The 25543-nt window shown below is 38.2% G+C and overlaps 1 protein-coding gene across 1 annotated transcript; it reads right to left on the reverse strand.

The window, feature by feature from the left end:
- Nucleotides 1–2126: 2126 nt before the first annotated feature.
- LOC135597340 (eukaryotic translation initiation factor 4B2-like) lies at nucleotides 2127–7162 on the reverse strand. The gene is made up of 3 exons (XM_065090139.1): nucleotides 5895–7162; nucleotides 3293–3730; nucleotides 2127–2302 (listed from the first exon to the last, which is right to left on the reverse strand). The coding sequence occupies exons 1-3, from the start codon at nucleotides 7058–7060 to the stop codon at nucleotides 2278–2280; spliced, it is 1629 nt and encodes a 542-aa protein (XP_064946211.1). The 5' UTR covers nucleotides 7061–7162; the 3' UTR covers nucleotides 2127–2277.
- Between the last annotated feature and the right edge of the window lie 18381 nt (nucleotides 7163–25543).

A 25543-nucleotide genomic window follows, 5' to 3' on the forward strand; every position in this document is an offset into this window, starting at 1 on the left:
CAAACTTTACAAGCTCTGAACAGTGGCACAACAAAGGGTAAAATGGTCCATTATAGATCAAAAATCTCTCGCACGTGTCCACATGACACAACCTTTATTTACAAGCCTAAAGAGGCCACCAACCCAACTAAAATGGGACTATTAAGCCTTCGGTCGCCCCTCTACATGCTGTACAAGGCATGAACATGCCAAAAGACACGGACATACATAAGCATTAACTCAAACATCTTGTTTAGAAGTTTGTCCGTGACAGTAAGGTGAGGCATCTACGTTGGCAGGATGCAAGGCCTTTGCTCCACCTCTCGTCGACGTAGATGCAAAGCAACACTGACATAGATGCAAGACGATGCAGAGCAACCATCATCTTCATCCTCTTCCTCCTCTCTATTTGTCTCCCTTCTCGTTGCCATTCTCCCTCCTCTTCCTCCTCTGGTGTTATTTTATATCTATGTCGGCAAGTGAGGCCTTTACCTCACCTTTCGTCGATGCAGATGTAGAGCGATATCGATGTAAATACAAAACGATGCAGAGTGGCCATCATCCTCATCCTTTTCCTCTTCTCCCTTCGCCTCACCTTTTATCGTCGCTCTCCCTCCTCTTTTTCCTCCTCCTATAAGAACCTGTAAAAGTCCCTTAAGCTCCAACCCCAGAACTCCACCCATCCGTCTCCAAGGACATCTATGAGATCCACCACCACCATCATTAAATCATCATCGCTATCGCAGTCATTGCCTCCACCTTAGTCGTTGATGTTTGGATCGACATTGGTAGAGTTGACCGCTACATCGCTCTCGTTGACCATCACCATAACAATCACTCGTGTCGTCGTCCGCCACCATTACAATAATCGATTAAGAAATTTTAATTAGGATGTAAAAATATAATTAGAACATTGAAATTATCTTTTTGTTCATTATTTTCTTGTCATTTTTATAAGTGTTATATCTTCCGCCAGTAAAAGTAAAACCGATGATGTTATGATATATAGAATTAAATATTTTACTTTTAATTATCGTAGAGATTTTAATATAATTTTTTTTGTTGATTATGCATAAGTACGAAGATCGTTGCCCGACATCACTTAAAAGATAGCAAACGAGTATTCTACAAGGACTTAAATACCAATTTGAAATCACTTTTTGTTAGCCAATCGTATCAGTACGATCGAGTCATTAAATAAGATAATGAAAACTAAATAAAAAAATATTTATCCGATCTTGAGATTTTCACCCCCAAAATGTCAAGCCTACCTTAAATTCTTCATTGCATTTGATCAAACGGACTTAGTTTGGAGGTTAATATGAGCGGGGTTACGATAACATGTTTTGATTTGATCGTTAACCCATCATAATTGTCGATCATTTAGGCGTCGGTCGTCTATTCGTTAACATGTTAACAGGAATAAACCTATGTTTAAGTATAACATATTAGATTGATTTCTTTTACCCTGCGAAGAAAAAGATTTTCCATGTTTAAAGAATGTCTTGCTCTGTTCCATGAAACACTTGTGAATATCTCAACCAAAAAGAGATTCATATTCTTGTTGCCATAAATAAATGCATTAGCAAATCTAATGGTGTGATCAAGAATATGACTGACGGGAAAAGATAACAGAGTAAATCATTTATTTCATGATTTATTAGGTCTAACTTATGTTTATATTTTTTTTCTTCTTCTATTTGACCAAACAAGTCATTCAAACTTGATTAAATATCTGCTTTCTGTTTAAATTTATTTCAAACTTAATAAAAAGGTACCAACACCCAATTTGTGCAGATGGATATTTACAAGATAATAAAAAAATCCGACCTGCTACTATCTCAAAACCCTAAACTACACCACACAACCGATAATAAGATCGATATTTACAAGACAATAAAAATTCCGACCTACTACTATCTCAAAACCCTAAACCATACCATCCCACTGATAATAAAATATAACGATTATGAAACCATACAAAATCCACGGTAAGAAACACTAGGATGCCGGAGTAGAACAAGAAGCAAGAAATTGCTGCAAATAATTGAAAACACAGCTTGATCGATTAGGAGTCGGTAGAAGCAGGATACTACTCACCTCAACATGGGAAATAATTAGACCCTGTACTGCATCAAGACAGGCAATAAACAACACAAAGTTCTCATCACCGATTTCATGTTTTATTGCCAACTGGCATTGTGCAAAACAAAATTGAACAAGAGAATTGGGGCCAAAGAACAAGCCATATGTTATCCTTTTTTATCAAGAAACACCTTGAATTCACACCAAAATCATTCACCACCGCTCCCTTGAACTTGACCTTGGGGAAAAAAAAAAAAGAGTGGGAAATGAGCATTTCAGAAACTTGCAAAAGCAGAAGAATAAATATGTTAAATGTGACTGTTGGTTCTCAGAAATAAAAACCTTCCAATCCAACCAAGCACAAGAAATGATAGATTTAAAAGAAAGATTTTTCATGCATTATCTATCATACACAAATGAGGTAAATATGATATTTGTTCCGATGACCAAGTAGTGACCACCAGTTTGATACTCATATTTTGTATCAAACTGAACCAATATTTTAAAAACCAAATGCACCAAAGTAAAATTGCAATTCAATTGGTTTAGCTCTTCATGCAAGTCATTGGATTAACTTGCTCTCAAAATTTCATTCTTGCAGTAACAATTTTAGCTTCCTGCATATAAGAATTTTGCAGCTAGGCTGAAACTGAAGTACTTGCGACTCAATAGAAAAGAAATACTTTTTCTCTATTGTGGGATAGGAAACAAGCACAAGTCCAATTGGAAAAAGGTTTAAGAGCTCCTAGTAGCAATGCAGTACAAAAATTGATTCATAAATAAATTATGAAAGTCTATTGTGAGCAGCAAAGCCATTAGCTTCATTTTGGACATCAAACCGATTGGATTTTACCAATCCTTTGAACAAATCAAACCAAATTGACCAAATTGAGTTGGTTCAACCATTCCATTCTTACCGAATAATGCTCACCCTTATAATTGTACCATACATTATTGTAAAATTAATTATAAGAAAATAATTGCATTAAATTAATTGATTTTAAAATTAACTACAAAGAAAACTGTAAAATAACATAAAAAAGAAGAAAGATCCAAGTTAAATATAAAAATATATATTCTAAAATTTTAATTCTTGAATTGAAATCAACTGGGCAGTATTTGAAGCAGCTTACTATTGTCATTAACTATTAACTGCTCCTGTAGACGAAGAAAGAAACTAAAGGAAAATAGCAGAAACATAAGTCAACAAATGGAATTTATGATATACCTGTCTGCATTTCTGCTTTCGTAAAAGCTCTTATCCCTTCTCCCCTGAAATCCTCGCCTGTCATCCATGCGATTTCCCCATGCATCTCCAGTCCCACCACCAGATTGTGGCCTGTCAACAAAATCAATGCTCCTAGACCCCTCAGACATGCCAGACTGAGATGGTGGCCTCGTAGATGACGACGTATCGCTCCTGCCAGACCCAGATCCTGGTCTGATGTTGGCTGTGGTTCTTTGACCAAACCGAACCTTGTCATCAAACTGATGCACTAGAAGCTCCAGGTCCTTTTCCTTCCTTGCTATCTCCTCATGAAGCTTAGAAAGTTCTTCAGCAGATAATTTTGTAAACTTGTCATTTAGATTGCCCTCAGTTTCTCTAGTCAGTGCCTTAAGATAATTAATCTCTTCTTTTAGCAGCTTTTCTTCATTGGTCTCAGATCTGCAATGCAATTCACAAATATAAATTCCATGTCAAAAAAAATCCTCCATAAGTCAGCGATCAGAACTCAGCAATATAAACTCCATGTCAAAAAAAATCCTCAATAAGCGAGAGCAAAAGTCACAAATTTCTTGACAATATATCTCAAGAAGATTCAGCAAACAGAACTATGCTTCATAACCAGCAATTTCCAAGTGAATAGAACCTTAATATAAACCATATCTGACAACATACATCAGAATCAGTTAAAAAAATGTCTTGTGTCAAAGTCAATGAATAAGAAAAATTGTCATACCAAAAGATCAGTGTGAAACCAAACAGCGCAAACTTCCACATTGTTACATCTTTTTCACAATAATTAAGAAGAAACAAGAAAGAACAAACACCATAGAGGTGTGCAGAATCAATCAACAAAGGTTTTTTTTTTCTTCAATTTGATTCCTTTTTTTTAGAGTGATTTAGTTCAGTTTGATATTACATAACACTGTTCTGAACACTAACTCTTAGACAATAGTACTCAACATCACAAAACATGATAAGAATTTCACCCTCAAAATATTATACGGGATTAAGTGTTTAATTTGACCATGGTGGGAGGCCTGACCTCGACATAGAGAGGCCTGACCTATATCAAAAACAAAATAAAAAACTTGGCAGACTAATCTCTGTAAAGCTTTTTTTTTTTCATTTCAAAGGCAAAAAAAAGTTCAGAGCCAATAAGGACAGTGATGGAAATCAAAACAACTTCCAAATCTTCACACCCAAAATCCTTTTGAATGATTAGTCAATTTCAGCTGATCATGTTTACAATTTAATCTAGTTTTTATTATGAAATAGCTCTAGTACTTGAGAGAGGGGTTTTTGCATAAATTATAAGTTTAGCTTCTTAAATTGCTCAAGGAGAAGAAAAACAAAACCAATGAGATTAAGTGGAAGAAATTAAAATTCATTTGATTGAACATTACAAAGCTTGATTGAAATTAAATTCTACAAACAAGTTTCATCATCCTACAAAGAAAGTCTGAATCAAGTGTATCAAGAAAAAGAAATGTTATATTTCAAAACAATTGTAAAAATTTTATTTTACCTGAAAAGAAAATTTTCTGAATTGTATCATCTCCTACATTTGTAGTTTTCCTCTATTTTCTTGTATGAGTCCATAAATAGGGAAAAGTGATTGCAAGTAGAACATCAATCAATAGATGAATGAATAAGTTTCTTCTCCTACAATGCATCTGAGTGGTGTGACTAGTAATCTATTTCTTTTCTTCCTCCTCCCTCAATTATCCTACCACTTAAGTTTCACATTTACATGATCCCTAAAAACTTAAAATTTCCTGCTGTCCTAGACTTTTCATTAACCATACATGATCCATCAAATTCCAAATTACTGAAAGCATGACATTATTGAAGTAACCCAACATTGGAAACCAGTGGATCAACTTCACAATCAACTGAAGCCAGTCAATAAGGATAAGGTCAATGCCTTTCTCTCTCTTCAAGAATGGCATATCTTTGAATGCACTATTTGTACTTTGATTATTTTAAATTATTTTTTTCAATGAATTGAGCATGTTGTACTGAATCTTGCCCCTCTATTTTGTCCCTTTTTTTCCCTTTTACACTGATTCTCTTCCCAATTCTCTAAGACTTATCACCCTTTAAGTTGTCCTATGTCATACAACCGCTGGCACATCTTAATACGTTACTATTAATTTAACATTATTATGATTCTAAACATTTTAAAATGGTTAATGTCAGAATTTTAATAGTTACAACTTTACATATATTTTCTTCAAAATAGTTTAGTACAGTCATTAGTTTCTATGTAGTCATGAAAAGTATGTAGGGAAATTCAAGTTTCATTACTAATAGTAAAAACATAAAAAACCTAAGTCAAACTGACATGTACAGCTGTGAAAATCAAGGGTGACATTGCAGTTGAGGGCCTACAAGCAATACAATTTCACATGGAGAATCCATGTCAGCATGCCCATATGTGCCAACTGCAGAACCATAGTGTACTTTGCATTACATTGATGCAACCAAAAGAAGCATATGAACATGAAAACAAAGATTTTAGGTTCCAAACACCAAGGTATGACGATAATGAATTATAGATACTCTGGAAACTATTTAAAATTGAGGATGGAGATAATTAAACCTTTCCACACTGCGATATTCCACCTCCAGGTCAATTTTCCTCCAATCTATTCCCTTTTCCTGCAACAGAACTTCTCGGGGCTTTGCATTACCAAACGGGTTCACCTTTGGTCGAGGTTTAACTGCTACTTCTGCTGCCACAGCTGCTGATTGCAATCCTGGACTGACTGGTCTGCTTGAATGTGCACTTGAAGGTCTGCTAGAATGTGAACTGGTGGGCCTGCTGGTCTTCTTCATCTCATTATCAGAGTCCATCTGCCTCCAATCCAACCCTTTCTGAGCCAAAACCTCCTCTCTCGGACGTGCAGCGCCAAATGGGCTAGGCCGACTCCTCAAAGGCTCACTCGGTGTGCCAACATTCCTCTTTGGTGGATCCAAAACTAGCTTTGGCCTCCCTTGATCATGTGGAATTGATCCTTCTCTACTTCTTCCCCATCCGTAGGATTCAGATGAAGCACGGGAATCCCCAGACCCTGATCCAAAACTTTGGTTTTCGGATGGAAGAGGTTTCTTCGCAATTGACCAACTATCTACCTCATCAGCCCTAGACGAGCTGCCACTGCCACTGAAGCCATATGAATCGCGCCGCCCAGCGTCAGCTAGCGGAGGAGCAAACGGCTTCTTTCCAGCACCCCAATTATCCACTTCGTCGGCTCTCGATGGCTGGTCAAAATCTGAATACCTATCCGGCGGACCCTTCCGCGGCTCCTCATCAAACCCACCGTAGCTCCTCCTTCCACCACCGGCGCCGCCCCACGAGCCATCGCCCTCATCGACCCTACGGCCAGGAAGACTTCTGCGGGGGCCACCGCCATCACCATACGATCGGAACCCACCGCCAAGGCGCCCATACCCGAGCTCCTCCTGGGACCGTTCCCTCGGGCCGGTTGGAAGGCCGAGCATCTCATCAGGGGTGAGGCCCTTGGACTCGAAGGAGGGACGGGAGCCACCGGCAACGAACTGGGCGAGGGGGACGGGCTTCTTCTTCTTCTTCTTCTGCTTCGAGGAGGAGGCCGCCTCCTTGAGTGTCGGGAAGCCCTGCGCAGGCTCGCTAGCGAGGAGGGGACTGGCCGGAGGCGGCTCCCCCGCCGGCTGCTCTTGCTCCTCGGCCTCCGCGCGCTCGGCGTCGAGCGCCCAGGCGCCGACAGCGCCCCAGGCCTTGGACATTCTTCGTGGGATCGGAGACTTAGGGTTGGGATTAGGGCTGGGATCGGGCGAGGGAGAAGGCGCCAGCTACCGTGAGCCGACGAGACGCCTCCAATTCCCAATACCGTCATTTATACGAAGGGATCTATTTGACGGAAACGGGTAACGGAAGCCGTCCTGGGCGAGGCGTAGACGAGGAGGGCTCCTATTTCGGCCGCACAAATCCTGATGGTTCTTTTTTGTGGGCACGAATCATAAAGCTCTGCACGTCTCCTGTAGACTTCATTGGCACGACTCTGGTGCAGTGACGCCCCTTTCGTCATGCACGAACATTAAAGGTCTTGATGAGCACGAATCATAAAAGATTTTGACGGAGACCAATCACATGCACCTTTCGGATCAAAAACACGTGTGGAAAGGGATGTCTGTTATGCACGCACTTTGAAGGTCGTGATGGGCACGAATCATAAAAGATTTCGATGGACACCAGTCTCATGCACCTTTCGGTTCAAACACACGTGTGGATAGACGGGGATGTGAACGGGCGCCGTCTAATCCCTTATTCCTCGTTTAGATAGAACGGTGATATAAATGGAGAATCCCATTGAAGATAGGAAATCCATAGATTCTCTATATTCTCCTCGTTACTTCATTCTATTTTTATTAAAAATTAATATCGAAATTTATAAATAGTAATATTTAAATATAAATTAACTATAATCAAGTATATTCAAATATCACCGTAACCAAATATTTACAAAATAAGAAAACATATCAATAATTTTTACCATTAAATATATATTCCAATAAATTTATAAATTAATAATTTTCTTCATTAATCCCACTAGTCTATTTCTCATGCTCACATATTCATGATGGATTCGACATAAATATCAAAAACATATAAAGTATAAAACGATAAAAACTTAAAAATAATTAATATTATTAAAACTAAATTATGTATCAATTATCTCATAATCAACTTTATCCTCTTCAAAGGATGCCCAATATTTTGAATATACTATTAGGCATTAACTTATTATATAAGTAAGAATAATTTATAATTAATAGTAAGTAAATAAAAATTAAAATATTCTCACTCAAATTAAAGTTCATACCGTGCATTTTATTGTACAACCAATTTTGAGAACACATTAAAGCTTATAGTGTGTACTTGTAAGAAGTCTACGAGTATGTTGACTTAAAAACCTACCACCAATGCTTAAGGCAAGCTCAAATGTAACGATAGATATTGGAATGGATAAAATATCTCTATTGCAACATAGGGTACCTAATCTTAGTCATTTTCCACCATACAAGGATATCAAAATCAAGAGAGATTTACTTGCATAACTCTATTTGGCATTATCATTAGACATGGAACTATTAAAGTTTAACAAAATATCAATATTTTCTTCCATCTAATTTGAAAAAACTAATTGATCTATGAAAACGAGAAGATCTTTCTCTTATTAATTTTTTTTCTAATATTCCCTCACCAAATCATAATAAATCCTTTGTGTTCCACTAATTTCAAAAGATGAATCAACGTGATAAATCTTTGGAAAATAGTGTTAGGATTAAGAGCGATATTAGGGGGGGTGAATTAGTACAGCGGAAAACTTTCACGATTTCAGAAAATTATTCGTTTCGTTTAAAACCGATTCCGATGAAAATGGTTTCGATTCAATTTGTTTCGGAGAGGAGTTGAACTTTCAAGCTTTCGTAAAGTAAATTACACAAATGAAAAGCAAATCGGAATTTAGAGTGGTTCGGTCAAGATGACCTATATCCACTTTCGGATTCCTCTTCCGACGAGGTCTCCGGTGTCTATTAAAGGCCTTCCTTCAATAGGTAAAGACCGAATACCTCTTTATAGCACTTTTTCATTTTCTCGGGTTTAAGAGAGAACCCTTACAAGTCTCACACCTCTCTTGAATGATCTCAAAATTTAAAAAGGGAGGAGGAGGACTCTAACACTTATTTACAACACTTTTACACCCCAATAACTCAAGATTATAATCACACTTCGGTGTCTTTTCATGCTAAAAAGGGTGGGGTATTTATAGGCCCCAATGACTTTCAAAAATGGAGCCAAAAAGTGTCTCATCATGGATTTTCGGGATACTAGCGGTACCACCGCCATTATTGGGCGGTACCACCGCTTGACACCTGACACTTAGCGGTACTATCGCTCAGTCTGGGCGGTACCACCGCCTGATAGGGGCGGTGCCACCGTTAGCAACAATAACTACCGGCGGTACTATCGCCCAGTCTAGGCGGTACCACCACCCAGACCACCTGGGGTGCTGCTTTCTAGGCGGTGCCACCGTCAGCCAGGAATTCAGCATCCTGGTTGTGCCTTGACTCTGGCCCAACCCAACCCAACTCTGAGCCCAATTGGCCCCTAACAGAGTTGATGGGATTACCTCCCAAATCAATTCTAATTATCATTCTAACTACGATTAAGGCAAGCATGGTCCGATACGTCGATTTTTCACTCGGCGATCTTCCGGTAAACTTTTCAGCGAGTCTTCTGGCAAGCTTCCAACAAACTCCCGACTAACTCTCGGCTAGTCTTCTGGCGATCTTCCGACGAGCTTTCGGTGAGTCTTCCAACGTGCTTCCAATGATCTCACGATGAACTCTCGGCGAGCTCCCGGTATATCATCTGAGTCTTCGACTCCGGCTCATCATCTACTTTACACCTTACTGCTATCGTAGTTAATCTTGCACACTTATCTCAACACATGGATTAGATCAAATAATTTACCAATTGATTTCATCATCAAAATCTGAGATTCAATAATCTCCCCATTTTTTATGATGACAACCAATTGGTGATGGAGTTAATCTTAACTCCCCCTATCTATATGCAATAATTAAGAAAAGACATTCTTGAATTCAACGCCTTTGAATTCAAGCATTAAATTGATAATTTAGACTTATTATCATCATGCACATCATGATTTACCAAATTTAAAGATGATACCACGTATTCGTCGATAGAAATGATGTCAAAGACATGAAATCCATTTTCGAGTCAAAATCACATAAATTTTCAGCATCAAAGCAAGCATGATATTAATAGAAATTTTCAACATCAAGATAAGCATGATATCATACTCATCAAATAGATAACATGGAAATCAAAGCAACGAATTGTAATCATCAAAGTAAGTAGCATTTTAAGTTTACAACATCAAGGTAAACAACATAGGATTACAACATCAAAGTAAGCAGAATAAAAGAAGGGAATTTCATCTATTTCTCCCCCTTTGTCATCAGCAAAAAGTCACAATTAATTATTCAGGTGGTGGCCAATCAAAATGTCTAAACAAGGTATTGAGTTGCTGATGAATCTACTACATCTTAGTCAAAATTTGATTTTGGCATTGTTCAAGTCGATCTTGATGTTGTTCAAATCGATCCATTTGAGTCCCTATATCGTCGATAGATGAGGGAGGTGCTTGCTCTACTAAAGGTGATTCCTCAAAGGGACTAGTTGGAGGAGATAGATTACCCTTAAAAATTGGTGTTTCAGGTTCTGGTTCTGGTTGGAGGGGATCAGTCCTTCTAGACAGTCTAGTCCATATATCATTTCTGAATTGACATCTCATCCGTCGAAGTAAATTTCTATTTATGATACTAAATCTGTCTAGTTTTATAACTTCTTCGTCAGGTGGAATGGCAATATCATAGGCATGGAGTAATCTTGTGATTAAGCTACTATATAGAAGCAGTATGTCATTTTTTGATAGTTTAATCATGTTTTGTTGGATTAGGTAACCAAAATAATTGTTATGTCCCTTCATAATCCAATACATGGTACCTAATTTCATTTGGCTTACTTCATCATGATGATATTGCTTTGGGAGAATGATACTTATCAGGATGTGCTGAAGTATTTTGGTGCTTAAAGGTAGTAAATGTTCGTAGCTTTTTGGAAGAATCGTTAAGTTAGGATTGCCAAAAATTGTTCCTAAGGCATCAACGTAAGTAGTCCCAACTGTTTATCATCCCATTGTCCTTTAAAACAACACCCTCTTTCTTTTACCGGAATTCTTATGATATTGCAAATTGATCTATCCGTAATGGGTATATGATGTCCTAATAGATAGGTAGATACCCTTTCATCTTTATCTACATATAAATTATTATAAAATAGCCTAACAAGTCTAGGATAGATAGATTCACTCATTTGAAGGATTAGGAGAATATCTAGATTAGCAAACCATTGAATAGGTTCCAAATCACTTAATTCATCTAAAGCATCATATTTACCCATATGAATATGTCTAGACTCTATTGATGGAAATTTTAGGGCATGTTGATTAGAATCAAAAAGTAGGGAGTCATAATTTTCATCTAATCTCCTTTTCTCTTTGTCCCTAGAGGATCTTCTAGAAGTCATGAGACTAAACACATAAATGATGAGAGAACTACACATAAGAGGCAAGATCTATTAATAAATTGAGAGAAGAGGTTTGAGAATTACCTTTGCAGTAATCTTCTTGAAAGGTTGAGATTGATCATTGAATTTAAAGAAGAGGAGGGTTTCCTTGAGTTTCTAGAGGAGGATCAAGGAGAATGAGGGGTGGAGAGGTGTTTAGAGGTGTGAGGAAGGAATGTAGGAGGGCTTGGGGTCGGTTCTACTGTCGGCCCTAAGTGCCTTTTTATAGGGCAGAGGTTGCGGGCGATGGCACCACTAGCTGGGCGGTGCTACCACCTGCCACCCATGACAACTAACAGTGCCACCGCCTACATGCAGTGAGCACTACTCACATTGGTGTGTGGTGCTATCACAGGTGATTTCAATTTTCCAAGATTTTTATTGTTGTGAAGCACATAACCTTATTTGCTTCATCATGTAAAATTTGCATCATAAGAGGAGAAGGTTCGTATTGAAGATTGTACGTTCATGATTCATCATATAAAATGTATACCATACTCAAACATTGTATATAACTCATAAAAAAAAATACATACTGTAATTTCATGATTCACGATATAAAATTTGTACGCAAGCATCGTAACAACTCATATGGAAAAATGCATATGGCTCATTGTGTATACTATAAGATCATGATTCAGGTGAGTGATCAAGAAAGTCTGAAAATAAAAATTTAACAAATTCATGAGTTCGGACAATTAACATCCCTAATTTCCTTCTAATGAAATCAAATTGTTATTCATTTAAGGGTTTTGTAAAGATATCGGCTAATTGATGTTTCGTATCAATAAACTCTAATATTACATTATGATTATTAACAAGATCTCGTATACAGTGATGCCTAATGTCAATGTGTTTAGTTCTAGAGTGTTGAATAGGATTTTTAGCCAAGCATATTGCACTAGTGTTGTCACACTTTATAGGTATATTTTTTTATGTCAATTTCATAATCCTTTAAAGTATTTTTCATCCATATAACTTGAGCACAGCATGCACCTGCAGCTATGTACTCAGCTTCGGTTGTAGATAATGTAATCGAGTTTTGTTTCTTGGAAGATTAAGAAACGAGTGCGTGTCCAAAAATTGACACGTTTCGGTTGTGCTTTTTCTATCTAAACTACATCCAGCAAAATCCGCATTAGCATAACCAAGCAATTCAAAATTCTTAGATTTAGGATACCATAATCCTAGTTTAGGAGTTCCTTTTAAGTATTTAAATATCCTGTTAATAGCTTTTAAATGAAATTACTTAGGGTTAGATTGAAATCTAGCATAAAGTCCTATGCTAAACATGATGTCTGGTCTAGTTGCGGTGAGGTAAAGCAAACTACCTATCATACCCCTATAAACTTTTTGATCAAAGCTTTCTCCACTTTCGTTAATGTCTAACTTAGTGGAGGTACTCATAGGAGTATTGATAACTTTTGAACTATCAATGTTAAATATTTTTAGCAAGTCTAAAACATGTTTTGTTTGATTAAGAAAAATATCATTGCTAAGTTGTTTAATTTGTAAGCCTAAAAATAAGGTTAGTTCCCCCATTAGGCTCATTTCAAATTCTAAACTCATGTTTTTGGCAAATGATTCACATGAGGATTCATTTGTAGAATAAAAAATAATGTCATCAACATAAATTTAAATAATAAAAAAATTATTTTTAAAATTTTTAATAAATAATGTAATATCGACCTTGCCTTTAGAGAAATTATTATGAATTAGAAATGAGTTAAGTCTCTCATACCAAGCCCTTGGGGCTTGTTTTAATCTATAGAGAGCTTTTGTCAATTCAAACACATGATTAGGAAAATTATCATTCTAAAATCCGGGAGATAAAGCAATTAAGAAAAGCACTTTTAATATCCATTTGAAATAACTTAAAATTATTACTACTAGCATAGGCAAGAAGCATCATTATGCCTTCTAATCGTGTCACAAGAGCGAAGGTTTCTTCATAATCGATAACTTCTTCTTGGTTGAAATCTTTAGCCACTAATCTAGCCTTGTTTTGAACCACGATACCAAATTCATCTTGCTTGTTTCTAAAGACTCATTTAGTACCAATAACTAAATGGTCATTTGGTCTAGGAACAAACTTCCACACTTCATTTCTCTCAAATTGATTCAATTCTTTTTGCATTGTGATGACCCATTGTTAGGACTCTAGCTTGGAGAGTCCTAATTGAGAGGGACATTTATGTAAAACCTATCTAAGCTGACCCCTATTAAAGATGTGAAGAGGCCGGCTAGGGTTAGGAGGTTGTTACTTAGAGCACAATTAGAAGTTGTAAAGGAATAGGAGTCTTGAGTACGAGTTCTATTAGGAGTTGGTTAGAAATAGGAGTCTTGAGTAGAAGTCCTATTAGGAGTTAGGGTTTAGAAGCCCTATAAATAGTCATGTAATCCTCCTTTTTTCATAAGCAATAGATGAATCTTTTCTGTAGCCTTTGAGCAACAACTTGGATGGAGGAAACCCTATAGAGTTCTAAGGAGGCCGATCCCCTAAAGAGATCAACCCCAAGTTTAGAATCTGCAAGGGTTCTAATATCTGGTATTAGAGCAGTGTTCTTGGCATCTCGCTACCCTTCCCTCCACGGTCGCCCAAAGTAATTCCCACAATTGCTTAAAAGATCATCGCCAAATTCCGCCATTATCTCCACCACCGCAGATCATCCTTTGATCTCCCCGTGAATTGCAACAGGTTCTAATTTCCTACCTTACTGCTGGTAGAATTTAGTTATTCTTATTTGAAAATATAAAAAATAATAATTGTCCCTATATTACTGCATAGACTTTTCGTCGTAAAATTTTCATCTCTACGACGAAAGATATATTGTAGAATTTCAGCCGCATAGCACAGTTTGTTTGATCTTACTACTATGTTTTTTCTATCCAAATCTCTATGAATTTTTTATAATAGTTTTGACACTTCCTAGCAGCAAATTTTTATTTAGTTTTATTAAAAAATTCTTAATATAAACCATTGATCTTTTATGCCTAATCTGTTATACTTGAAAATCTGCACTGTAAAATTTCAACCGCATAGCATTATTTTTTTTTATCTTGATACTATGTTTTTTCTGTCCAAATCTCTACAAAATTTTTATGATAACTTTGACACTTCATAACAGTAGATTTTCCTTTGGTTTCATCAAATAATTCTCAATATAAACCACTTATCTTTTACGTCCAATCTACTACACTTAAAAATCTGTGCTGCAAAAATTTTAGCCGCATATTGCTGCCTTAACCCATCTATTTGCAATCTTTTTTGAATGAAATTTTTTGTACACTTCATAGATCATCTTGGCTTCCATCTAAGATTGATCTATTGAGAAATTCATCTCTAAAAACAATTTTGTGTTGCTGTAAATTTTCGTCGTAAACCACTAAAATTTTTTGACGAGAATTCTACTATCGCAACTTGCACCAATTTTTTTGCTGTTACTGCCGAAATTTTCTTAATTAAATCGGACATCCTTGCTGTCATATAAACTGTAATTTTACTATTAATTCCCTCCTCAAATCTCTCAAGTTTTTTGTGAAAATTTCATCGAGAAACCGCTGTTTCTTCGACGACAATTCTGTTCTTACAAGACAGTACATACTTGCTGCAACTTCCACTGATTTCTATCAAATCTTTGCTGCCATCTACCACAGATCCAAAACTTTCATCCATAGCCCTAAAACTCTACTAAACCAGACCCTCAAACTGCACCCAAAACAGCAACAAAATAAGCCTAAACTGCAACCTACATCCACCAATCCACCAATTAACCAACCCTTTCGACCATCACTTCTCTCAACCTATATATGCCTTTAACCCAACAACAAAAGAGAGATCTTAATATCACAGATTTGGAGGCATATACTATGGTATCTAAGAAGGCAATCAATGCTAAATTCGAAGCCTTGGAGGCGCGAATGGAGGATAAGATTCAGACTCTCTTTACCGAACTCGGTTTGGGCCGACCACTAAGCCCGAAGAAATCACATCAAGGAGAGAGCTCTAAACAATCATATCAAGCCCAAAGAGATAACTTCCAAGGGAGGGGAGGCTCTATGACCGACCCCAACTATCCACACATGAGAGTGGACTTCCTTAGATGGGAAGAAGAAGACCCGATTGGTTGGATCTCGTGCGCGGAGCGATATTTTTGGTACCACAAAATCGCGGATGCATCTATGGTAAAAATTATAGCTATACAACTTGAAGGGGATGCCATACAATGGTTTGACTGGTTTGAACATACTCATGGAGTCCTCTCATGGCGATAATTCAAAGAATGACTGCTGATCCGCTTCGGACCATCCAATTACGAAAACATTGACGGGCAACTAGCAAAGATCCGACAAACCTCCATCTTTCAGGAGTACCAAACCAGGTTTGAAAGGTTATCTAATCAAACTCGTGATTGATCTCAAAAATAGCTATTTGGGACTTTCATTGAGGGCTTGAAGCTGGAGATTCGGGGAGAAGTTAAAGCGCGATAACCTTACACGCTTATGGCAGCCATTTCTTTCGCACGACATCAAGAGGAGCGATTGAACCATAAAGCTTGGACGACTAGGATCACTCCTCAACCTGCAATACTGAAGCCCTTAGCCCCCCCTACTATCGACCGAATCCCAGAACCAAAGAGGTTGATAAGAGAAGAGCTTCGGGAGCGATATGCAAAGGGGTTATGTTGGCATTGCGACGTGTCGTGGAGCCGTGAGCATCACTGTAGTAAAGGGAGACTTCGTATGATTAAACCAATAGAAGAAGAGGTCATTGAACATCCAGAAGAGAGCCTTGAATATGAAGAAGAAGATGTAGAAGAAGAGCCATAACCGACCGAAGTTACGGTACATGCACTAGTCGGCTACTCAAACCCATAAACGATGAAAGTTGGAGGCCTTCTCAAATAATAACCGATCACTGTTCTCATCAACACGGGTAGTACTAATAACTTCTTAAATAGTAAGGTTACTGTTCGGATGACCTTACCTATCGAGAATTACAGCAGGTTTGACGTTAAGGTCACCGACGGATGGATTTTGAAGTATGATCGTAGGCGCCAGCGAGTGAAACTATTGCTGCAGGACCAAGAGATAATTGCATATTTCTTCCTCCTCCCTCTTGATGATCATGAGGCCATGCTCAGAATTAAATGGTTGATGACATTATGTGATATTTCTTGGAATTTTATGAAACTAATTATGAAATTTTACAGTAAGGAGAAACAGGTGATACTGCACAGGAAACGTGGGGGCGATGTAACGACGATTTGCATACAATAATGGAGAAGGTTTTACATAAAGCATGCAGTAGCTTTTTGATAAAACTTGAGCAGCAAACTAAGGGAGAGCCAACAGAATTTGAAGATCCAAATCTACTTCCTTTGCTTACAGAATTTTTAGATATATTTGACGAACCGCGCAACCTACCTCTTACCCGTCGGCATGATTATTATATAATGATTCTTTAAGGCAAATCTCCAGCAAATACTCAGTCATATCAGTATCCACATCTCCAGAAGGATGAAATAGAAAGGATTGTAAAAAAGATGCTCGAAATAAGAGTTATTCAGTCAAGTTGTAGCCCCTACTCTTCACCGGTGCTCCTCGCACGAAAGAAGGATGAAACATGGTGATTGTGTGTTGATTACCGAGCTCTCAATGGCATAACTGCCAAGGACAAATACCCTATTCCAATAATAGATGAATTGCTAGATGAAAGGGAGCACAAATCTTCACAAAGCTAGACTTTTGATCCAGGTATCATCAAATACGAGTGTGCGAAGAAGACATACCGAAAACCATCTTTTGAACACATAACAACCACTACGAATTTTTGCTTTCTTCAATAGAAGGTGGAATATCTTGGGCATATCATATCAGAGGAAGGTGTGGCAGTGGACCCCTTCAAAATTGGAGCAATACAAAACTGACCGATCCCGAGGAATATAAAATTGCTACATAGCTTTCTGGGTTTAACAGACTACTACCGCAAGTTCGTGAAAAACTATGGAAAGATCAGTGCACCACTTACTTCCTTACTAAAAAAAGATGTCTTCCAATCATCGGACAAAGCCTCTGCTGCCTTCGACAAACTTAAGGCAGCCATGATGATGACTCCGGTGCTAGCACTACTAGATTTCAATCGACCCTTCATTATTGAGGTCGACGTATCTAGAGTCAGAATTGGAGCCATTCTCATGCAAGATAATTGACCACTCGCATACACTAGTAAGGCATTGTCTCCCTCCCATCAAAATATGTCAACATATGATAAGGAGATGTATGCGATTGTGCACGTAGTAACGAGGTGAAGACCCTACTTGATCAATCGATGATTTCAAATTAAAACCGACCATAAAAGCCTCAAGTATTTTTTGGAACAAAAGATATCATCCCCTGAGCAGCAAAAATGGGTAACAAAACTTCTCGGATTTGATTATGAAATAACTTACAAAAAGGGGAAAGAGAATGTTGTTGCATATGCGCTTTCGCAGCTACCAAAGCAAGCTGAATTTTCGACCATTTCATTTCCAACCAGCGACTTCCTTGAGGATATTAAGATGGAATGACAGGAAGATTCGGAGACCAGTAAGATCATAAAAAAATTAGAGAAAGTACCAAGCTCCGTGGCTCATTACAATTGGGACTCAAAAGAATTATGCTATAAGGGACGCATTGTGCTTGTGACAAATTCTACTTGCATCTTCAAGAGCAGGTTTTGGACAAAGTTATTCCATATACAGGGTACTAAATTAAAAAGGAGTACGGCATATCACCCACAAACCAATAGCTAGACGGAAGTTGTAAATAGGTGCTTGGAAACAACCTAAAGCCACCCACCAAATATGACTACCCAAAGAGAACTCCAAACCCAGCCAAGTACCATTATTGATCGATAGATTATGACTCGACGACAACGACCCACTAATGAAGTGCTAATACAGTGGGTGAACCTACCAATAGAAGATGCCACTTGGGAGAACTATGATGACTTGAAGATCAAATTCCCAGAATTCATGAATCATCAGCCTCGAGGACAAGGCTGATTTGAAGAGGGTGGGTCTGTTAGGACTCTAGTTTGGAGAGTCCTAATTGAGAGGGACATTCATGTAAAACCTACCTAAGCCAACCCCTATTAAAGTGGTGAAGAAGCCAGCTAGGGTTAGGAGGTTGTTTCTTAGAGAAAAATTAGGAGTTGTAAAGGAATATGAGTCTTAAGTAGGAGTCGTATTAGGAGTTGGTTAGAAGTAGGAGTCTTGAGTAGGAGTCCTATTAGGAGTTAGGGTTTAGAAGCCCTATAAATAATCATGTATTCCTCCTCTTTTCATAAGCAATAAATGAATCTTTTCTGTAGCTTTTGAGCAGCAACTTGGAGGGAGGAACCCCTATAGAGTTCCAAGGAGGCCGATCCCCTAAAGAGATCAACCCCAAGTTTAGAATTTGCAAGGGTTCTAACACCCATGAATCGTCTTTCATGGCTTCGTTAATGTATTTAGGTTCAATTTGGGATATAAAAGTAGCGTTGGCATAAAAATTCTTAAGAGAAGAATGAGTTTGAGCCCCTTTCGATGTGTCTCATATAATTAGCTCCTTAGGATGACCATCTACATACTTCTATTCCTTCGGCAAAGAAGGTTCAGAAGAAGATGCATCCAAGTTACTAGATAGAGAAAGGAATTCATTTAAATTCAAAGTATCAAATTTAAGATCATCATGAAAATCATTTTTCTTAACTTCGAAAATTTCATTAAAAACAACATGAATAGATTCTTCTATAATCAAAGTTCTTTTGTTAAAGATATGAAATGCTTTAGAAACAAAAGAATAGCTAAGAAAAATTCCTTCATCAAATTTTGTATCAAATTTATCTAAGGCATCTTTTTCATTCAAAATAAAATATTTACATCCGAAAACTTTAAAGTATGAAACGTTGGGTTTTTTGTTGTTCCACAACTCATAAGGAGTCTTAGAAAGTAGTGGCATTACTAGAATCCTATTAATAACATAGCATATTATATTTACGGCTTCAGCCTAAAAATATTTGGGTAGGCTATGTTTGTTTAACATGGTTCTTACCATTTCTGGTAAGTTTCTATTCTTTCTTTCTACTACTCCATTTTATTGAGGATTTCTTGGAGTAGAGCAGTTGTGGTTGTATCCATTAGATTTATAAAATTCTTAGAAATCATGGTTTTGAAATTCACCACCGTGGTCACTTCGAATTGATGAAATCATAAAACCCTTTTCATTTTGAATAAGTTTACAAAACTTAGAGAAATATTTAAAGCATTCACTTTTGTGTGCCAAAAAATAAGTCTATGTGTATCTACTATAATCATCCACGATGACAAATGTGTATTGGCTACCTCCTAAGCTTGATGTAGTAATTGGTCCAAACAATTCCATATGGCTCAATTGCAAAGGTCTAAAGGTGCTTATTTGGTTCTTAGGTTTGAAGTTACCTTTTATTTGTTTTCCTAGTTGACATACATCACACATATTATCTTTGACGAAATTAATATAAGGAATTCCTCTTACAAGTTCTTTAGATAAAATTTAAGAGATTAGTTTCATACTAGCATGACCTAATCTCCTATGCCAAAGCCAAGCATCATCATTCAAAATCGAAAAGTACATTTCATTATAAAGATCATTAATCTCGATAGTATATACATTATTTTATTTTAGGGCAATCATAGATGTGTTTTTGTGTGGTTTTTCAATAATACAAGTATTGGATTCAAATCTAACGATATATCATTTATCACATAATTGACTAATACTCAAAAGGTTATGCTTTAAACCATCAACTAATAATACATCTTCAATAAGAAGGTTAGATTTATTACCTATGGTTCATTTGCCAATGATTTTACCCTTGTTGTTGTCTCTGAAGGTGACATATCCTTCGTCTAGGCTAGTAAGCTTAGAGAAATGAGATGAATCTCTGGTCATATGCCTTGAGCATCCACTATCAAGGTACCATATCTTGCTCCTAGCTTGTGATGGTATATTTTTCTACAAAAAAGGATGATTTTTATGTACACATTTGACCTTGGGAGCCTCAAAAATTGATCTAAATATCTTATCATGTTGCATTGAGTTATTTGAATTTCTCTTAGGAACCTAAATCAATCTATGTGGACTACATCTTTTAAGTGGACATTTATAGGCAATATGTCTGAGTTTACAACAAAAGTTGCATTTGGTGTGAGGTGAAACTACTAGTCATAGGTGCCCAACAAGCCAATCATGTGAGTGATGGCACGTGTGAATTAACACAGAATCTTTTTTCTTATTATATTTTGACATTTATCACTTTATATTAACTATTGTATATATGCATGTATATATTGTGATGTCCTTGGATCTATGCAATGGGAATCGAATCATGATGAGATCACGATAATAAGATCGATTCATCTTTAAACACAAATCCTAAATAATCCCGGTCATAGGTTACTCGAGAGGAATATTGTGATAACAGGACAGGCTGGTGTGTTGTATACCTCTCCATATGATGGATACAGTTGGTCTCATAACTGCTCGTGTGGGGATACTAGGGATACAGTACATGTGCTTATTGGAGAATGAGTTCACTGATTGATCCGCTTATGAAATGCTGGATGGTTGATGATGCCTTATTGTCAGGCAGCGATTCCATAGTCCTAGTGGTGTATCTAGTCCTTAGACTTGAGACGCCAAGGATGTCCTATATGAGTGCTCCACTCTTTGATACGAGACTTATAAGTTTGGATGTCCCAAATCTAGTACAATTGGTCATTGGGATTGGCAATCGACCTTACGAGGGCTATTAAGTGTCGATAGAGGATCATTCACTCTCGACATCATGAGAGGAATATCCCATATATTCTTGTTCAGACAAATCCCTAGCTAGGGTCATTCGAAGTGAGAGAGAAAGAGTTCTCCGGGAGAATCTGATTAGAGCGAGACTCGAGAAGAAACTATATGGGTCTGATAGCACCATGCCCAATATACGGTCTCTGGGATATTAGATGGATAAGGGACTATAGGTATACGGTAATTAAGGACAGACATGTCCAATAGATTGGATTCCCCAGTATCGTCTGAGGACTACGGCGTAGTGGCCTAGTACGTCCGTAGTCGATGAGTCGAGTGAATTATTATAGAGATAATAATTCACTAAGTTAAAAGGAGTTTTGATAGGTATGACTCACGGTCAGCTCGATATTGGGCCTGGAGGGTCACATACAAATGGTAGGCATTGCGATGAGTAGAGGTTCGGATATGAGATATTCGCCGGAGCCCCTATCTTATTAGATATCCAATAAGCCCCTGAATTATTGGATCTCATGGGCGAGATCCAATAAGAGCCCATGAGAGATTATTGGATGGAGATCCACTAATCTAAAAGGCTTGGGTAATTAGATGCAAATCCAATACCCACTAGGGGAGAATCCATTAGGGTTTGACAAGGGACCTCTATAAATAGGAGGGATTCAGTAGTTCATATGCTAAAGCCTTTACTTGCCTCTCCTATTCTCCTCCCACTTTCCACCTCAGAGCAGGCCTGGAGTTTTGAGGAGCATCGTCACAGCCCTGCTATGCGGATCACCGCTAGAGAGGAGGAAGCTTGACCTCCTTCACCCTCTCCTAGAGATCTGCAAGGAAACAGGGATACACGATCTCCCTAGGTAACACAATCTATTCTATACATAGTTTGTTTCATGGATTTTTGCGCACCAATCTTTGCACGACGACGAACATCTTTTTGGAAAATTGGGGATTTTATTTTTTCTTGTTCTTCCGCTGCACATGTGATGTCGCCCCCAAGATTTTCCAACAGCGGTATCAGAGCTAGGTTGTTCGTGCAAATGATTGATTTTGAACTGCGTGTATTATGTTTAGGAAGAATTTTGATGTTAAATTGTTGATGCAATAGACGAGGAAGGGCAGCAACTGTTGCTGCCCTTGCTGCACTCGAAGATGGCTATCTGCTTACTGCCATCTTCGTGCAAGCAGGCCGCCTACAGCGATGGCACATAAGGGCGGTGCCTACGGGTGTTTGACCCGTGGGCAAAGGTGCCGCGAGGCAACGACACCTGCGGCTTCTGCTCCTGCGAGGTGACGCGCCGCAGGGCAGCGGCGCCTGTGGCCACTGCTCTCGCGGGCAAAAACCCCACAGGGGCGGTCGCTTGGCGAGGCAGCACCGCCTGCGGGTGCTACCTCGCGGGCAGACCCGCCCGTAGGGGCAGCGCTACCCAGGGGGGCAACCACCTTCAAGGGCGGCGCCCCGGCCCCGTTGCACATGCCGCCGCGGCGGTAGCAACAGCAGGGAAGAGGGGGGGGCTTAGGGTTTTGGGCAAAAAGATAGTTTTGCCCCTCGGAATTTGAGAAATTTTAGTTTCTGTCTTTTATCCAAATTATGAAAATACCCCTAGGAATTCAAAAATACCCTACATGTCCTTGATTTCAAAAAATATTAATTAATTAAAAGGTTTAGTTGATTATTATTTTTTATTATTATCTAGTAGTCCTATACGATAATGATTTATACATGTGATGTTTGATGTGAGGACGAGATGGATGATTATAGGGTATGGAGATGCACCGTTGCATACATAGATCTTGATATGAGTGATTAGGCCTACTGGCTCAGGCTTGATCATATTAGGTTGTGGTCCATGATCATCTGGTGTGATTGCTTATACACATACTAGATATGTATATATATTTGCATGCGATGTAGATATATATTAAATATGTATATGTGTGACATGTCATATTTGGAGATCAAATTATAGAAATATCTCTCTCGATAATATTAAGTCGGTAAATGTGAGGCAATTAGATTGACCTACGTGGCCTTCCATCGTTATAGGTAGGAACTGATTCCTAGTGTAGGTTGAGTTTATCGAGTCCCTCGAGGCTCACCTATATCGCGATTCGCTATCTTGCTTACGACACAGAGATGTCACCAGTGACCTGAGGACATGGTATGCTTGGTCGAGTCCCTCGAGGGTATATCATCAAATCAGACTCATCTTGTAACGAAGGTATTGACTTAACCGAGCATCATGGGTGGTCGAGTCCCTCGAGACCATGGTGATTCGGAGGTCGAATAGGATGGGAATCACAAGGAGTTGTGTTCGATAAGAGTTGCCTACCTTTTGGGCTTAGTGTGATTGGTCGAGTCCCTCGAGGTTACACTAAGACGTTGATTGGATCCTGATCCCCACTAGAAGTCTGTCGGAGACTTCCGTTTTATGTGCCGAGAGTGTCGCGTGACTCGCTAGTAAAATAGTGGGAGCATATTAAGATAGAAGTTCATATCTTGATTGTTTATTTCTTGCAAAATCTACATGTTATTTATTTTTGCTGCATCTTTATTTTTAGAAAATGTCACATTCAAATCCCTTACGTGGCATACTTGATGTTAACCGTCTCACTGGTCTAAATTATACGGATTGGTTCCGTAACTTGAGAATTGTTCTCATGGCGGAGAAAATCGTGTACGTCCTTGGTACAGTGATGCCTAACACCCGAGGAAGGGGCAAGCGAGGATGAGATCACTCGCTACGTGAAGTACATTGATAACTTCACTCTTGCTCAGTGCTACATGTTGGGCTCTGACTCTTGAATTACAGAGGCAACATGAAAAGATGGATGTCGGATCTATTCTCCTCTATATCCATAAATTGTTTAAGGAACAGGGAAGGACTCAGTGATATGAGATATCCAAGAGCCTCTTCTACGCTAGGATGACTGAGGGGACACCAGTTCAAAACTATGTCCTGAAGATAATTGAGTGGGTAGAGAAACTCATAAGTCTAGGAATGGTCCTAGAGGATAACTTATATGTGGACATTGTGCTTCAGTCCATACCAAATTTCTTTTCACAATTCATAATGAATTTTAATATGAACAAGCTTGAGGTGACTCTCTCAGAGCTCCTCAATATGTTGAGGGAGGCAAAGAGTACTATTAAGAAAGAGAAGTCAGTTCTCTACACTAGTGAGACCAGAAAGAAAAGAAAAGCAGAAAAGTCCCTTAAGAAGGGCAAGGGCAAGGGCAGACCAGGTAAAGTAAAGGTTGCTAAGAAAGACCTAGCAAAGGACAAAGGCCAATACTTCTACTATAGTAAAAATGGGCACTGTAAGAGGAACTGTAAAGAGTACCTTGCAGAGAGGGCAAAACAAAAGCTTGGAGAAGCTTTAGGTACATTCATTATCAATCTCCAATTGTCAGATTTTTGTGATAGTACATTGGTATTGGATATATGTATTGCTTATCACATCTATAATTTGTTGTAGATTCTGGCAAAGCTAATGGGAGATTGGCGAGCGGAATATTGCATAAAGGTTTGTTTATGTTAGACACTACTCCACATATCATAAATGTAAGTGTGTCTAAGAGGAAATAAGATGAGGTGAACAGTGCATACCTATAACATTATAGGCTAGGTCACATCTATGAAGGAAGGATTCAAAAGTTGCCAAATGATGGATATCTAGATCCATTCGACTATGAGTCATATACAACTTGCAAGCCTTGCCTTCATGGAAAACTGACTAACTCTCCATTTAGTGGAACTGGAGAGAGAGCCACGGAGCTGTTGGAACTCATACATAGTGATGTATGTGGACCCATGTCAACTCATGTCATTGGTGGTTACTCCTACTTCATTGCCTTTACTAATGATTTCTCAAGGTATGAATATGTATACTTAATGAAGCACAAGTCTGAGGCATTTAAGAAATTCATAGAGTACAAGAATGAAGTGGAGAACCAGACTGGAAAGAGTGTAAAAACTCTTCGATCAGATAAAGTGTGCAGGTTGCTTAGATCCATTTATGGACTAAAGCAAGCTTCTCGAAGTTGGAACATAAGATTTGATGAGGCAATCAGATCTTATGACTTCATTAAGAATGAAGATGAGCCTTGTGTGTACAGAAAGGTAAGTGAGAGCGCTATCACATTTTTGATGTTATATGTAGATGACATCCTGATCATTGGGAATGACGTAGGAATGCTATCCGTAGTAAAGGCTTGGGTATCTAGACACTTCT

The sequence above is a fragment of the Musa acuminata genome, chromosome BXJ1-11 (genome assembly GCF_036884655.1).
Source record: "Musa acuminata AAA Group cultivar baxijiao chromosome BXJ1-11, Cavendish_Baxijiao_AAA, whole genome shotgun sequence".
Classification (NCBI taxonomy): Eukaryota; Viridiplantae; Streptophyta; class Magnoliopsida; order Zingiberales; family Musaceae; genus Musa; species Musa acuminata.